This window comes from Pan paniscus, chromosome 13, assembly GCF_029289425.2.
Source record: "Pan paniscus chromosome 13, NHGRI_mPanPan1-v2.0_pri, whole genome shotgun sequence".
Classification (NCBI taxonomy): Eukaryota; Metazoa; Chordata; class Mammalia; order Primates; family Hominidae; genus Pan; species Pan paniscus.
In genome coordinates, this window is record NC_073262.2 from 84,539,853 (window position 1) to 84,555,544 (window position 15,692).

Below are 15,692 nucleotides of genomic sequence, written 5' to 3' on the forward strand. Positions count from 1 at the left end.
AGGTCTGTCACATTGTGTCTGGTTTTGGATAGAATTTGAGTCTTTTTGCTAATGAGAATTTAAACATAACAAAACGGAATGCCAAAGCTGGCTTTAAAAAGTTTTGAACCCTGACATCATTTGTTTCTTGTATCATGCTGTCTCACCAAAATCCAAGCAACTATCTCCACATTGTCCCAATTGTTTCCTCTATTCTCCCTCACCGAAGTCCAACTTCAATGTGAAATTTCCAGATTAAATATCCTTTCACAATTCATTTTCATTCATAACATAAACACGATAAATAACTTTATGAAAGTAGCACTCCAGGAAGCTTAGTCTTTTGCAGTTTTGACATTTTGGCAACACCAATCAAGCACCTCTTTCCGTCCTTACCCCAATTCCTTGGACACTAAAGAGTCTACATTCAGGCGACTCTTTCAAGTGTATGTTTCAGGGTGCCCAAGCAGACACTTGTTTTCTCGCGGGGGATGTTTTGTGAGACTTGGCCTCCCCACTTTCGTTCTATTTTTAGGTGAGGGAGGAGGAGGAGGAGAGGAGGAAAGATTATTAACAAACTAATCTTGCCCATTCCGCGGGCAGTAGTCGGGGGCTGGCCTGCTCCTCGTCGCGCCGGGCGCGCCCCGCCCTACCGCGCCCCGCGCGCCCCCGGCCGGAAGGGGGCGTGGGCCGCCGCCGAGGGAAGGCGCGCAGACGCGCAGCGGCCGGCCTGCTCCGGGCGCGTCAGGCAGTGGGTGGGGAGCAGGGGCCGGGCGGGCGCTCGGCTCCCAGCCGCGCTCCCTCGGGCCACTAGCGCTCCCGCGCCGCGCCCGGCCGCCTTCATGTGAAGCGCCGGCCCTCCGCCCCTTCCCTCCCCTTCCTTCCCTCCCTCCCTCCCTGTCCCCTCCTCCTCCTCCTCCTCCTCCTTCGGCGCCCGCTTCAGCTCCCCGGGGCCCCCTGCCCGGCCGGGCGCTGACAGCAAGGGCGGGGGTCCCCGCCGCCGCCGTGTCTCGCGCAGGGTCCGGCTGGGGTAGCGGAGCCCCCAGTGCGACCATGGACCGGCCCCTGTCGTCGTCGGCGGAGGCGGAGGAGGAACTGGAGTGGCAAGTGGCGAGTCGCAGGAGGAAGGCCTGGGCCAAGTGCCGCAGCTCCTGGCAAGCGTCGGAGACGGAGGATCTGTCCACAGAAGCGACGACGCAGGACGAGGAGGAGGACGAGGAGGAGGACCTCCCCGGCGCGCAGCTGCCGGCAGCGGGGGGAAGAGGTCGGTGCGCCCGGCCGGGCTCTGGGGGGAGGCTGGTGGGCTGGGGAGAGTCTCGTGCGCCCTGGGCGCCTGCCACGAGTTCTGGGAGAGCCTCGGGCACGGTAGGCCGAGGGGAGAGGGGACACTTCCGACCTTCAAACGCGCGCGCTGGACGAGGCGCCCCCAGCGTCAACACAGACAACTGGGTGCCATCCGATTTCCCTGCCAAGGGACACTGAGACGTGTCGCTTAGGCTGCATTTGCCGTGGTAGATTTTCCTACTTGGGAGGGTCCAGGGTGACTCCGCCGTCGTAGTGCTCCTGGGTGGTAACGTGCTGTCCCCTCTCTCTACCCCCAGGAAACGTGCCCAACGAGAAGATCGCGATATGGCTCAAGGACTGCCGGTGAGTGCTCCCTGGCCCGCCCGCGTCCCGGGGGAGATCCGTGCGGACGGGACGCCGGAGCAGAGCCACTCGGGCCGCGTCCCTGTGGGTCCCGCGACCGTTGTAAGCTACAAACCGGAAAGTGAGCCGGCGGATAGCTTCCTCCTCTAAGCGATTAGAAATGGAAGTGCTGTGACCGCTGATTATTTGGTGACCGTGTTGACTTTACAGTTAGGACTTGAGCTACTCACGCATCGTGTTAGCATCAGAGATCAGAAATCCAGAACAGATAATCATGCCAAATTTGTTCTGTTTTTATTTGAAAGAATTCTCACATCTCACAGGATATTTTGTTTTGCTTTAGTTTTGGCATCTGTACAACTGGCACGGAATCATTTTCCTTTCAAATGTGTTTTAGACGAGTTTAATTTACCTAACTACACTAAATGGGCTTTAATTTTGTTTTTGTTTGGGGAGCTATTAAAACTAGCTAACTTTGTACTTATAGTTTACTTCTTGAACATGGAATTGTCAGATGGCACTGAATTCTCAGAGAATAGAACTTTTAAAAGCATTCAGACTGCATAAATCTGTTTAATTACATGCTTTGGCAACTGGTACAAAAATGTTTGATAAAATACAGAGGAGATGAATCATGTTGCACGTAAATCTGACTACAGCAAAATGTACTTGTTTCTTATTTTTTCCACTTTATTTGCTAGTTGTAAAATCAGGAATGTAGCCTTTAAACTTTTGTTAGTGTTTGCTTTCGAGCATATTTTTGCTTTCTCAATTTAGATTTTCTTAATATTTTGTTCAAATATTAGAGTTAGGGTAGTTTGTTTTGTTTTGTTGTGGAAAGTGATTCATATGCCAGTTTGCCTCCTCTAAAGACAGACAAGATATTGGCTACCATGATATTAATGCCTTGTTTTGATGAATCGACTGGAACCTTATTGAACACTCTTTATTACAGAACTCGTACCCTTTATTGGAAGTGTCATAGACCCTTCTGAAATATGATGACATATATGGAATAACTTCTGTTTAAAGATGCACAGAGGCAAATACACTGCTTGAAGTCCTTGGACCCCAGATTTACAATCTAGCTGTAAATCAATCTCCCAGTTTTCAGATAAGCCTTAGGTATTAGATACTTCACTCAAAGTTTAGATCAAGAAATTGTATTAATGTGCTACTGGTTCATTTAATTGTTAAATACTAAAATAGTCTATAATTTAAAAGCTTGAAATTTTGAATGTACGTGTTCAGGACCTTTTGGGTGAGATCTGATGAAACTAGTATCTTTCAGGTTTCCTCTTAGAAATGTGTTTGAGAAGTTGTTTTGTAACTTTTACTTAAGTCTTTTAAAGCCTCCAATCTGACTCTTTATTTAAATACAGTCCTAAGTACAGTATTGGCTTACTTTAGGTTTCTTAAAATAGGCTTAGCATTACAAATACATTTATAATGTTTTATTGTTTAAATTCAAGTGCATATTCAAAAGAATTTTAAAAATTAAGAACAAGAGAAGAATCACACTATAGTTTAATGACATATAGGATTTAAGATTGTATAAGAGATCCTGTCAATTAGACAGTAAATAAGTGCATCTTTTTTGAGACAAATGCAGTAGGCAAATGTTGACATTCACCAGGGCACAGTCAATCCCTTACAATTTCAGAAGTTTTGTTGCCAATACTGATTTATGTGGGCAGATTCTGTAGTCTGCTGCTCCTTCTCTCATGGATTACCTTCTTGTTCCTGCAGTTGCACCTATTCTACACGAGAGTGGCATTCATTTGTATCCAGGAAAGCTAGAACAAGTAGTCTTTTAATCTTGGCTATATTATCACAGATTCGACTTAGGATATGTTGCATCTGTATTTTTGTTTTAAATAACAACTCAAGTTACTTCTCAGAGTTGGGCATCTGTGTATTTTGTTTATTATGTACAAATGACCTGAAGACAGCATTTTACCCACTTGATAAGTTCTCAAATAGTCTTTGTTTCTTAGTGCCGTCCATATCCTGAATAAAGATACCGTGTTTTCTTTCCTGAAAGGGAGTCTTTATTTTGATAACCATTTGTGGGGGGACTAAGTAAAAACTGCTTGAATTAACATTTAAGAAATGATAGAGATTTTGATAGAATTTGGAAGGGAGCAACTATAAAAGTAAGATATTTGTTTTCGAAGGAGGATTCCTGTTACTCTGCTTATCTACCATTTTCTGTTAGTGCATAGACCAGTAGAGACATCTGTGGACAGAGTAATACAATGTTTACATCCAAGAAAGTAGCCATCAGGGAAGGATGACTTTTTAAAGACATACATTAGAATTTTATTAAAATATATGCAAAAAATAGATTAAAGCTTTTATTAATATATTTATGGTAATTGCTTGTGATTCTTTTACGTTTCAAAAGCACTAAGTTTTAAAGAGCTGCCATTGTTAGTATACTTGTAGAAAGTTTTAACCTTTAATTGGCATTTCAGTAACATTTCCTTGAAACTGATATTTTCATGATTGATCCCATGTCTCGTGAATTTTTAACAGGTATAAATTGTTACTGAAGAAAGGTGTGTATCACAAAACAGACCCTCCAATATAAAACAATGTGTTTCTTACTATAACTTGGTTTCAGAGAATTAAAAGTGTTTATTTTTGTATTTGAAAAAAAGATATTTCTCTCATCTGTATTTGAACTACAAGAATGAAAAAATTTTAGCAATGGCTAATCTTAATGTTGATTCTCAAGTCAACTTTTTAGTAATTTTCAAAGTTAAATGAAGAATATATATATTTTTTAGCTCAAAAACAGACAGCGAATCTCAAGCTTCTAATTTACATAAAGAAAAAGATAGTTGTTGGGGCAAGGGGGAGGCATTAGGTGATGCTCTGAAATGCTAGTGATAGATTAACAGATGAGGTTTAAGGAAACTATTGGGCCTCATTTCCAACTACTCTTCACTTTAATTTTATTAAGGTTAAGTTACCTATGACTGAAGATTTGTTTTCTTCTAATTCTGTTTTCTTTTTTGATGGAAGGGGTTGAGAAGAACAGACATTTTCTTAATGCTTATTGTCAGTCATTCTCTCTTTTTTGCAAAGAAAAATGCCAATTCACATCATTTGTCATTGCCATTTTTGCCCCTAATTGTTGGCACATCAGACATGATTAAATCATTCCTGCTGAACTGACCTGATGACAGGTATTTGCTTAGTTAGTGAATATTACTTATGTAATCTACTTGCATTCCTTGTGTGTTTTTGGAGGAGAGTTTAACTGTGATTAGAAGCTTATTGAGCTATAAATCTTTAAGTAAGGCTGTGTAATGACAACTTTCCAAATAGCCTTTCACAAGACTAAGGCTTATACGTTTATATGGTTTCAGTACACCTTTGGGAGCCTCACTGGATGAACAAAGCAGTAGTACACTCAAGGGTAAGAGAAGGTTGCCTTTCTAAATCTGTTCTTTATGACAGTTCTACTTCTTTGTCCTCTGGGTAAAAGTGTATATATAACTTATAAAAGTGATATTCATGTTTATAGTATATGCTATTCTGAGCTAGAAGCAAAATGGAGAAACTTTGTTATAAACCGTAAAACAGTAGGGAGTTTAAGCAAATTGCCTAGCCTTTTCACAACGTGAAACTTACATCTTTATTGTCCAGTTAGGTATTATAAAGACTAATTAAATATGAATATATAATATGCAAATATAAGGAAAATACTTACTGAGTGAACAAAAGTTGAGTCAACTTTAGTGCAGCATTTCTTTGCTTACATTTACTGAAATTGCCACACCTAAAATTTTACCACCTGTTCAAGACAGAATTCTAAAGTTCAAAGTACAACAAGCATGTGCAGGCAGTGGCAAGGCATATAAAAAAACATTTACAGTGTCAGGAAAATCCAGCTCCTGACTTAATATGAGATGGATAAGAAGAATATTTGCTCCAGGATCTGGTTTTCCATGAAACTCTTGGTATGTAGTCTGATTGAACATCTTCAAAAATATAAGTTTAAAACAGCCTATAGGTTGGCTTCTGAGAACTTTATGTTGCTGGAAAAGTGGTTTCTTTACGTTAAAGTAAAAGCTTATACCTGCTTCTTGAAGTTATATAATCAGAATAATGTCTGAGTACATTCAAGTCTAAAAGATTTTGCTATATAAGATATTTTGCTGGGTGAATTTAACTAAAACAGTGATTTTATATGAGGGTGGGGAGGAACAGAACACCAGGATGAGTTTTCAAATGTGTCTTTCAGGTGTGCTTGTGAGAAATGGAGGAAGTTTTGAAGATGATTTGTCATTGGGAGCTGAAGGTATGTTTGTTGGGAAGAACTGTATTTTTGTGTAGTTTTCAAATTAAAAAAAAATGAGAAAGCTGAATGGTTTCAGGTTTATGATCCTCAAGCTAAATTTAAAGGTCTTGAAAATGGCTCAGGCACATTTCACATTACCTTTCTTTGTTAATAATCTAGTCATAGTCTGTAGGATACGTGTAGGAATGACTCTGAAAAACTATGTGAAGTGTCCATCTGTCTTTCTTGGACTAAATGCTTAAAGGAACAGTTTGTAACAAACCGTGGTAATATAACTGAGGGAAGAATTGTCCTGAAAAAGGAAGGACACTTAAATATTTATACATGGGAAAACAAAATTGAAGCTTATTTTTAGCGCAAAATAGACTTATGTCATACTTACAGCTGCAGCTTGTCTTTCTCTTTGCATTTAAGTGTCTCCTGTCTTTTCCCCATTTTCCTGATTTTCAGAAGATTAAAGGGGAAAGACAAAATAGCAGAGCTAATAGAATTTTATTAGAAATCATGCTGGTGTTTATTCCAGAAAGCATTAGATTTTAAAAAGTGTGTTGTGCTATTTAAAAGTTTTTACAAGTTATGTAATGTTTTCCAGTAGATTTATAATAAAGCTTTCTTGTACAAAAAATAAGAATTTTTAATTATTTTACTGGTGTTTTAAAAGCTATTTTATAGCTCATTGATCAAACTGAATAGATTATTCATAGCTGTATAGCTCAGTTATTAATGTGTACTTTTTAAAAAAAACAAGGATTTTAAAAAAATCTTTAAAGCTTACAAGTTGGTGAATAGTGAATTTATACACTGAATTTAATATTCTTGATTTTTTCCTGTTTGAAATGCATCTGTAAAGTAAATTACTTATTTAGAACCTTCTAACATTTAAAACTCTGGAATATGCAAATATATTAGTTCTTATTATTTCTGTTCATATATTTTCAAGCTCTATAAAGAGCTTAAACTTACTGCTTCCCACTCAGTACAATTGAACATGTTGTCAATCCTTTATTAAAATGCACTTTGCACTTTTGATATTTGCCTTGGTAGTTTGATAATATTGAATGATTTTATTGGAAACCAGAACCTAAAAAGGAGTCTCATGAAAGAGTAAATCTATTACGTTGTTTTACTGAAAATTATTTCAAGGCTATTTCCATTCATTAAGTAAATAATTACTGAGTGCTGTGAGTTAGGCACCTTTCTGGTGGATGTACAAAGAAACACAAAATTGTCATAACTTTGTAGATCAGAAATGAAAAGCAATTCATGTGTGCTGAAATAGATGTGTTTATAATTAATTTTATTCTTTGTATTTGTCTATAAATTTAACTTTAAACATTAACACTTACCTGTTTAGAACTTTAAGCTAAAGTTCTATCATAAAGTTGAAAGGCAATTTTTAAAAGAAACTTTATATTGAAATAAGTAGAAATTTTCATGTTATATGTGTGAAAAATCAGTTATAACCTTAAAAAAATCCACATTAGAAACTGACATATACTATTGCCACACTTAATGTTAAATCATGTTTTCCTCTTAAGATATTATTCATTAATAGCTTTTAATTTTAATAATTAGTACCACATATATGGTACATATCTTCCTCATTACTTATTTCTAACCTGTTAAAGAAATTTAACTGGTTCCCTATACGTTTTTTTATTTTAAGCACTCAAGTGAGAGTAGTTAGTTTCATGTTGCCAAAACACAAAAACACCCTTCAAAAGCTCCTGGCCCTGTTCTTATCTATCTGTATATCACTTTTAATAATGCAGATTTAATGGACTAAGATAAGTGTTTAATATATTTGGCATTTAATTCTAATATTGTAGGTAATTTGATTTCTTGATAATTGTATCATAGTAGTTATAGTCCTACTAACAATTGTGCTCTACATTTATTGTTTTTACCTGTAGCCAACCACCTCCATGAAAGTGATGCTCAAATTGAAAACTGGTATGTAGCTGTTTTGTTCTATTTCTTTTAAAAAATGAAGACCTTTAATGAAAATAAAGTTATAAAGTTTTATATAATCTGATTTTGTTCGTAGCAATAATATCTTGGCCAAAGAGAGAAGATTACAGTTTCATCAGAAAGGGAGAAGTATGAATTCCACTGGATCTGGGAAAAGTAGTGGGACAGTTTCAAGGTAACTTATTCTGAAATTGTGTTGGAATTACATTGTGCTATAGATGACCTACTCTTATCATTTTTTCAATCTTGGATTTGACCTTGATCATATGAAATCAGAAAGAACACAAAAAGAGTGTTTCCTGTACCAGCACAACTGATAGGAGCTTTTTGTTTTGTTTTGTTTTGTTTTACTTTGAGATTAAATAAAAAGCAATAAATAGGCTTATACTGCTGCTGGAACCCATAAATGAGTATTTTGAGCCCTCTCAACAGCCTGAAAGAGGAACTCCATAGCGGAGTAACTTGTAGTTGTAGAGAACCAAAATTCATTGTTAAGGACTTGAGTTAACTCTGACACAAAAATCAGAATAAATTTTTCTAAGTTACAGCTTGATATTTAAGCATACTTTTTTTCAACACATTAAACCAAAGATCTTTCAAATATATAGTATAGCCAGGCCCAGTGGCTGACACCGGTAATCCCAGTGCTTTGGAGTGTCAAAGTGGGTGGATTACTTGAGCTTAGGAATTCAAGACCAGCCTGAGCAATATGGGGAAACGGCGAAACCCTGTCTTTACAAAAAATGCAAAAATTAGCTGGGTATGGTGGGATCCACCTGTAGTCACAACCGCTTGGAAGGCTGAAGTGGTACCCAGGAGGTTGAGGCTGCAGTGAGCTATAATTGTGCCACTCCATTTCAACTTGGCTGACAGAGTGAGACGCTGTCTCAAAAAAGCCAAACAAAAAAATACCCTTGCCCCTCTCCCGCCTGCACACATAGGATATTAAAATACATCAGTGCATGTGCCTATGGAATCCAGTTTAAACTGTTATCCAAATTATAATATTAGAATCTGAGCATTTTGTCTGAAACAAATTGAAATGTCTCTCTGTTGAAGTTCCATCTCTGACTTTCCTGTTTTCTTCAGTGAGTCTTAGAAAGCTTGGATTATCACTGGTATGAGAGAGAAGGGATACTAAATATTTAATTCCCAATAGGATTAGAGTAGTTACCTTTGTGTAACCCACACTCTCCGTACCTTACTCCTCCTACTTCCTGAGTGGAAGTGGTTGGAGAGAAGTTGAAAGTAAGCTCCTCCCTCACTTCTCTGAAATCAGCTTGTTATCTTTATTGTTCCTCCTAGGACAATTGCCACTCCTAGAACAAGGATAACAGAAAAGCTCAAATTTCACAAAATGTCCCTCAGTTCCTTTTCATTTCTTCTTTAATCTGTTCATTCCTTATTCTTCATCATCTGTCTTCTACTTGTTTTAGCTGCTTTACAGGGAATCTCTTAAAATGACAAAAAAAATAAGGTGAGGAATCACGTAGGGAAACTCTGACTGTGTTCATTGGGGTTAGCTCTTTTCTGCAACTCTAGCAACTTGAGACAATGAACCCTTTATAAGGGCTATTTATTCCCCAGTACACATGTGTAAACATGGTAAAATAAATAATGGTTTCCAGAGCAGAAGCTGAGAAAAAAGATTTTATCATAGGAAATCAGTAATATGTATTCATTTATAATGTGGTGTGGACTATCAATTTATTTTATATTTTCATGTTTCCTTTTTTGCCCCCTTTTTTTGTAGTGTTTCAGAATTGTTGGAACTTTATGAGGAAGATCCTGAAGAAATTCTTTATAATCTTGGATTTGGACGTGATGAACCAGATATTGCTTCTAAAATTCCTTCCAGATTTTTTAATTCATCATCCTTTGCCAAAGGGATAGATATTAAAGTATTTTTGAGTGCTCAGATGCAACGGATGGAAGTAGAAAACCCAAATTATGCTTTAACAAGTAAGATTTTTAAGTGTTAGGCATATTATTTTCTTAAATTATAGCATCTACAGCAAGATGGTCTTATTTTAAAGCCTTGATAATTTTCAGGAATAGCACTGGAAAGTAAAGAGATTGATTAACACAAAAGCCATTTTTACATGTTAAAATTAAAATTAAGCTATTTTATTACTCCATTTATAGTGGTTAATTTGCCTATTTTTCCCCTCCTCCCCAATTCCTGACTTAAGTGCTACCATAACTTATTTGCAGAACCTTATTGTTGTCTACAGATTGCTTTTATTCAAGAAGAAAAGAAGTAGGAGAGGAGCCTTGTTAATCTTAAATGAAGTCAGTCTATTTCAGGAACTAGTCTGGCTAATTTGATCAGTTTCACTCATATCTTTGCTTGTTTTCTTTCTGTTAGCCAAAGATTCCAAAAATAGGATTCCAATCCTGCATTGTTCATGGATCAGTTTTAAGAGATCAATAAATCCCTCCCCCTGCAAATTAGGTATAAAATGTATGCTTACATGCATTTTCTTAGGAGAATTTTGAAAGAGTCTTAATGGAGTTCAAGACTTCAGAATAGAATCACAACTGTAGATTCAATAGCTAGTTCTTTTGTTTTATTCAGTGTTGCCATTATGCTTTGTGCTTATTTCTGATTTTTTAAAAATACAAATTCTAGTGCTTAGAGTAAAAATCTTGCTCCTTCTTCCCACCCAGTGAATGTAGAGAAGGTTTAAGTGTTAGATGAGGAAAAAATAGGGTTTTATAATCTTTGTGATCTAAGTGTAGTTTTTGGAATTCTAAACAATAATATGCATTTAATATATGTGTATGTATATATATAAATATAAACATATCATTAATATTGTTTCTTTTGGTAGGCCGTTTTCGTCAAATTGAAGTGCTTACTACTGTGGCCAATGCATTTTCTTCTTTATATTCTCAAGTCTCCGGGACTCCCCTGCAGAGAATTGGAAGTATGTCCTCAGTGACCTCTAACAAGGAGACAGACCCACCTCCACCTTTAACTCGAAGTAACACTGCAAATCGTTTAATGAAAACACTCTCAAAACTGAATTTATGTGTTGATAAAACAGAGAAAGGAGAAAGTAGTAGTCCTTCTCCATCAGCTGAAAAAGGAAAGATTCTAAATGTTTCAGTGATTGAAGAAAGTGGCAATAAAAACGATCAAAAGTCTCAAAAAATTATGAAGAAGAAAGAGTCATCTTCTATGTTGGCTACAGTTAAAGAAGAAGTCTCTGGTAGTTCAGCAGCTGTTATGGAGAATGCTGATAGTGATAGAATTTCTGATGAAGCAAATAGTAATTTTAACCAAGGAACTGAAAATGAACAAAGTAAAGAAACTCAAAGTCATGAGAGTAAACTGGGTGAGGAATCTGGTATTGTAGAATCCAAATTAGATAGTGATTTCAACATATCCAGCCACAGTGAGCTGGAAAATAGCAGTGAGCTGAAAAGTGTCCATATATCCACACCTGAAAAAGAGCCTTGTGCACCACTGACAATACCATCCATAAGAAATATAATGACACAGCAGAAGGACTCCTTCGAAATGGAAGAGGTAGGTAAAAAATTACTGAGACTGATTTCAAGTTGCAGACTAGGAAAAAAAGTACCAAAAATGCTTATAAAATGAGAGGTAGCTAATAGATTTATACTAGAAAAATTTATTCTAATTTTGACTTTCCAGGTTTATGTTTCACAAACCAAGAATTGGTCTCAGGATTATGTGATGTCGAGGTAATGGGACAGTTCAGTAACTCCTCCAGATCTTTATCCACTAGTTGATATTTGAACCTTAACCCTCTTTTCTCTCTCAAGGGTAAGATTTTGATGCTCAAGAAAGCCCTGAGAGAGTATATTTAAATTCAAAGCAATATTGCATAATAGTTAGAAACACAGGCTTTGAAATCAAACAGGGCTTTGAGTTTTGTCTGCCACTGAATGACTGTATGCCTTTGGGCAAGCTTTTCTTAACATATCTCAGTGGTAAGGGTATGTGAAGAAGGCTTTGGGGATAGTTCTTGTTATATGACTGGAAAGAACATGAAGATATTACGTACCTGCATGGGGAGGATAGGGACCCTAGAATAAGCAGGTTTGAAAGGCCACTGAATAGGGTTTCTGCAAGCCCAAAAGACCAATGTTTGGTTACTTGTTATTTGTGTCCAGTAATATACCTGATAGTTAACATAAATTTTTAATTGGAAAAGATAAAAGATACTTATTTTGAATGAGGTTCAGCTAAAACTGCTTCTGAATAGTAGGAGCTGAATAGCTTGGGGCAGGAAAACTGATTTTACCAAGCATCTACCCTGTGCTGGGCACTGTTCTTGGCTCTTGAAGTACTTCATTGCAGTCTGTGAGGCACATAGTAGTGGTCTCATTTTATACATGAGGAAACTGAGGCATATGTATGCTGATGAAGAGTTGTGGCTATAAATTATATAATGCGCAATTTGTCTTTTGTAATTTATTACATTAGATGCGTTTTAGTAATAGTTCACAGTAGTTTTAACATCACACACCATTATTTTAGGGAATTAGAAAATGAAATAATTGATTCAGCTCATAAATGTCCTCTTAGGTGAGTGTCTCTCTCTCTCGCTCCCTCTCTCCCTCCCTCCCTCAGATTAGTGAAGATTTTTCATTTATTGTAAAATTTCAGTTGCTGATACAGATTTTTGCCTTTTTGTGGTCTGTTAATACTTTAATTACAACTGAATAGTGAAATAAAAAGGGAGTAGGAGCAGCACCTTGGAATATTTTACATTTTGAGCTTTTTTTCTTTTATTTATTTGTATATATTTATAGTTCTTCTATCTTTTTACCTCCTGGTATAATTTATTTCTCATCTAATGAGTATGGAAGATGACTGTGATGACTACATTAAAACCTCTGTTCTATTTCACTCTGATAACTTTTTGACTTTGTTTTGGTCTAAACTTGTTCCAGCACTCATAATTAAAGTGTAAATTTTTGCCTACCATTAGGGCCCTCTTCTATGACAATTAGATATGGCAGTTAATTTCCTTGTTTAATACAATAGCAGAGCATAAAGATCTAAACAAATTATGTTAGATAATTGCAAATCTGATATTGGCGACTCCGAGTGAACAACACTCATATTTTCAAGTAAGTCACTCTTCAAAGAAATCAAGGAAGTTTATTTTTAATTTCTAAAATTCCTGAATTCTAAGCTGTAGTTTTTAAAATTTTTTAAGATGCCATACACAAAAGGTTTTTTAAACACTTATAAAGTGGTAGATGTACTTTTGTGGCAAGTTAACCTTTAATGATAGTCTGGGGTTTTTTTGCCCCCTCTACTGGCAAAAAAGGTTAATGAAGAAAGCAATGTGGCATTGACGTGAACATTTTTTTGAAGTACAAGGTTACATGCATTGGTGGAAGAATAATGGGAGATTTTTTTTTTAAATGAATTTATGGTCGACCACAGCTACATTGTAAATATGGGGAATTTTAAAGAAAATAATGTATCTTCAGATATATTTAAAATATGGATAAAAACCTCCTGGAAGTGTGTTTTCATCCCTAGGGGAACATTAAAGAGAGCTTGTAGAACAATGGATAAAGAAAGGAAATAATGTGTTAACTTTAATTTCCTCTTCTCCCAAACACTTGAATCATATTGGCAAATGAAGAGAACAATCTTATTGAAACTGACTTTTAGATCCTATTCAGCGTAGTTTGTTGCTATTTTTCTTTTGGACCTCTTTCCATGAGGTTTGATTCTTGCTGGGAATTTTCTTCTTGTGAAAACCATGAGTAAATATAAGTTAGAGCTCCCTCTGTCTCAGTAAATCAGTTCTCAGAAACATTATCTGAGCATGAGCTGCTTTAGGAAGCTAGGAAGGAGAAAATGTTGCAGATATGTTGACTGCATGAAGCTGCCTAATCCATCTGAGACGAGGTAAGATCCCACAGTCACCAGAAGCAAAGAGACAAAATACTTAAATGTAAAGAGAGCTAAATAGATGATGAGACTGCTCCTGGCCTGGTACAATGAAGTGTCTATTTCTTATGTTAGAAAAGGAAAAGGCCAGAGACTTTCAGTTAAAAGTCAACTTGCCTTATAAAGTGTCTTGTAGACTGTTTAAAATAGTTATGAATGTTTATAACGATGTTTTTTCTTTTTTTTTTTTTTTTGAGACGGAGTTGCGCATTGTCACCCGGGAGTGCAGTGGTGCAATCTTGGCTAACTGCAACGTCTGCCTCCTGGGTTCATGTAATTCTCCTGCCTCAGCTTCCTGAGTAGCTGGGATTACAGGCACATACCACCACAGCCAGCTAATTTTTTGTATTTTTAGTAGAGATGGGGTTTCACTACGTTGGCCAAGCTGGTCTCAAACTCCTGACCTCGTGATCTGACCACCTCAGCCTCCCAAAATGCTGGGATTACAGGTGTGAGCCACCGCACCCAGCCTATAACTATTTATAAAAAGTTATTAAATCCTGTTCTTGAATTTCTAATTTTTCCAAATGACTTGCTTCATTAATTCTTGTGTTCTTCTTGAATGGCTTGTTTTGAATACGTCATGGTAACTCTCTGAAGCATAGATTAGTAGTGTGAATGATTCACAAGTTAAACCAAAATGATCCTTCTCAAGCAGATGTTCATCTTTTAGATGTAAAGGAAAAACTTAAGAAGGAGAACTTTTATCTCAGCATTTCTGTAAGAAGTTGACTGTGTGGTCTTCTTGACCTTTAAATGAATTTTTATTTAAATATAACCATTATTGGATATACACATAATCTTTTTTAAGCTACTGATGTGTTAGTAACTGTTTCTAATCCTGTCTTCGTACTAATTATTGATTTAACTAATGTACTTGACTACTCATTTTTAGCTGTTAAGTTTTAGGATTTTTCTATGTTTATTGGTCTGAGTTAAAATAATTCCACATCAATCAGATATTTGACAGATAATTAAGTTGTTCCTTTGGCCTTTTAAATGTAACTGTGTATGTTTTGAAGATAAGCCTGCCCTGGAATATGAACTCTTAACGTATGACATGCACAGATATCTGCTACTCTAAAGCCCAATTAACCACTGTTTTGTTATTTGATATTTACCTAAAAGACCTTAGTTAATTTTTATTAAAAATTTACCTGACAGTGAAAATAAATGATATTTTTGTGTGTATGTGTAAAACTCGATAGTATTTGTTTAAGATAAACATTTGCAAGTAATTTATAGAATCATAAACTAGTACGGAAAGAGATACTTTATTCATTATTCATTTTCTAGTTTCTTCCCTTTACAAATGAGGAAGCATCCCCTCCCTCATTTGATATTGTTTTATAGCAGTGGTTCTTCACCATCTTTCTGAGGGCTATAATATTCCTTTTGATATCAGTGCTTCACAGGGGGAAGGAGCACAGCGGGTGTCAGTGGAGGATGGCAGAGGAGGATCTCCTGTTGTACATTCTTACTACTTTACTGTTTGAAAGTACTTTGACTTACAGTTATATTTGATCACCCCAAGGACCTGTGAGGTAGAAATTTTAATTTTAATTTTGCTGTTAATTTTAATTTTGAGGCTGAGCATGGTGATTCACACCTGTAACCCCAGCACTGTGTGGAGGCTGAGGCAGGAGGATCACTTGAGCCCAGAAGTTAGAGACCAGCCTGGACAACATAGCATGACTTGTCTCTACAAATAGTTTTAAAATTAGCTGTGCATGGTGGTGCATGTCTGTAGTCCCACTTCTCCAAAGGCTGAGGTGGGAGAATCACTTGAGCCCAGGCAGTTGAGGCTGCAGTGAGCCATGATTCCACCACTGCACT

At 36.9% G+C, this 15,692-nt stretch overlaps 1 protein-coding gene across 7 annotated transcripts in view; it reads left to right on the forward strand.

Annotated features, from left to right (window-relative positions):
- Positions 1-680: 680 nt before the first annotated feature.
- ITPRID2 (ITPR interacting domain containing 2) overlaps positions 681-15,692 on the forward strand; it is a 38,731-nt gene continuing 23,719 nt past the window's right edge. For 4 of the 7 annotated variants that reach the window (XM_034954606.3, XM_055108832.2, XM_063595219.1 and 1 more), the window contains exons 1-8: positions 697-1,243; positions 1,581-1,626; positions 5,004-5,053; positions 5,882-5,938; positions 7,852-7,891; positions 7,986-8,084; positions 9,663-9,871; positions 10,744-11,444. In XM_034954606.3, coding sequence (XP_034810497.2) covers positions 1,033-1,243; positions 1,581-1,626; positions 5,004-5,053; positions 5,882-5,938; positions 7,852-7,891; positions 7,986-8,084; positions 9,663-9,871; positions 10,744-11,444 — 1,413 coding nt within the window. In that variant the 5' untranslated portion in view covers positions 697-1,032. Of the gene's footprint in view, positions 1,244-1,580; positions 1,627-5,003; positions 5,054-5,881; positions 5,939-7,851; positions 7,892-7,985; positions 8,085-9,662; positions 9,872-10,743; positions 11,445-15,692 lie in introns of all 7 variants that reach the window. The other 3 variants (XM_008977194.4, XM_008977193.4, XM_008977190.4) reach the window with 2 other exon arrangements.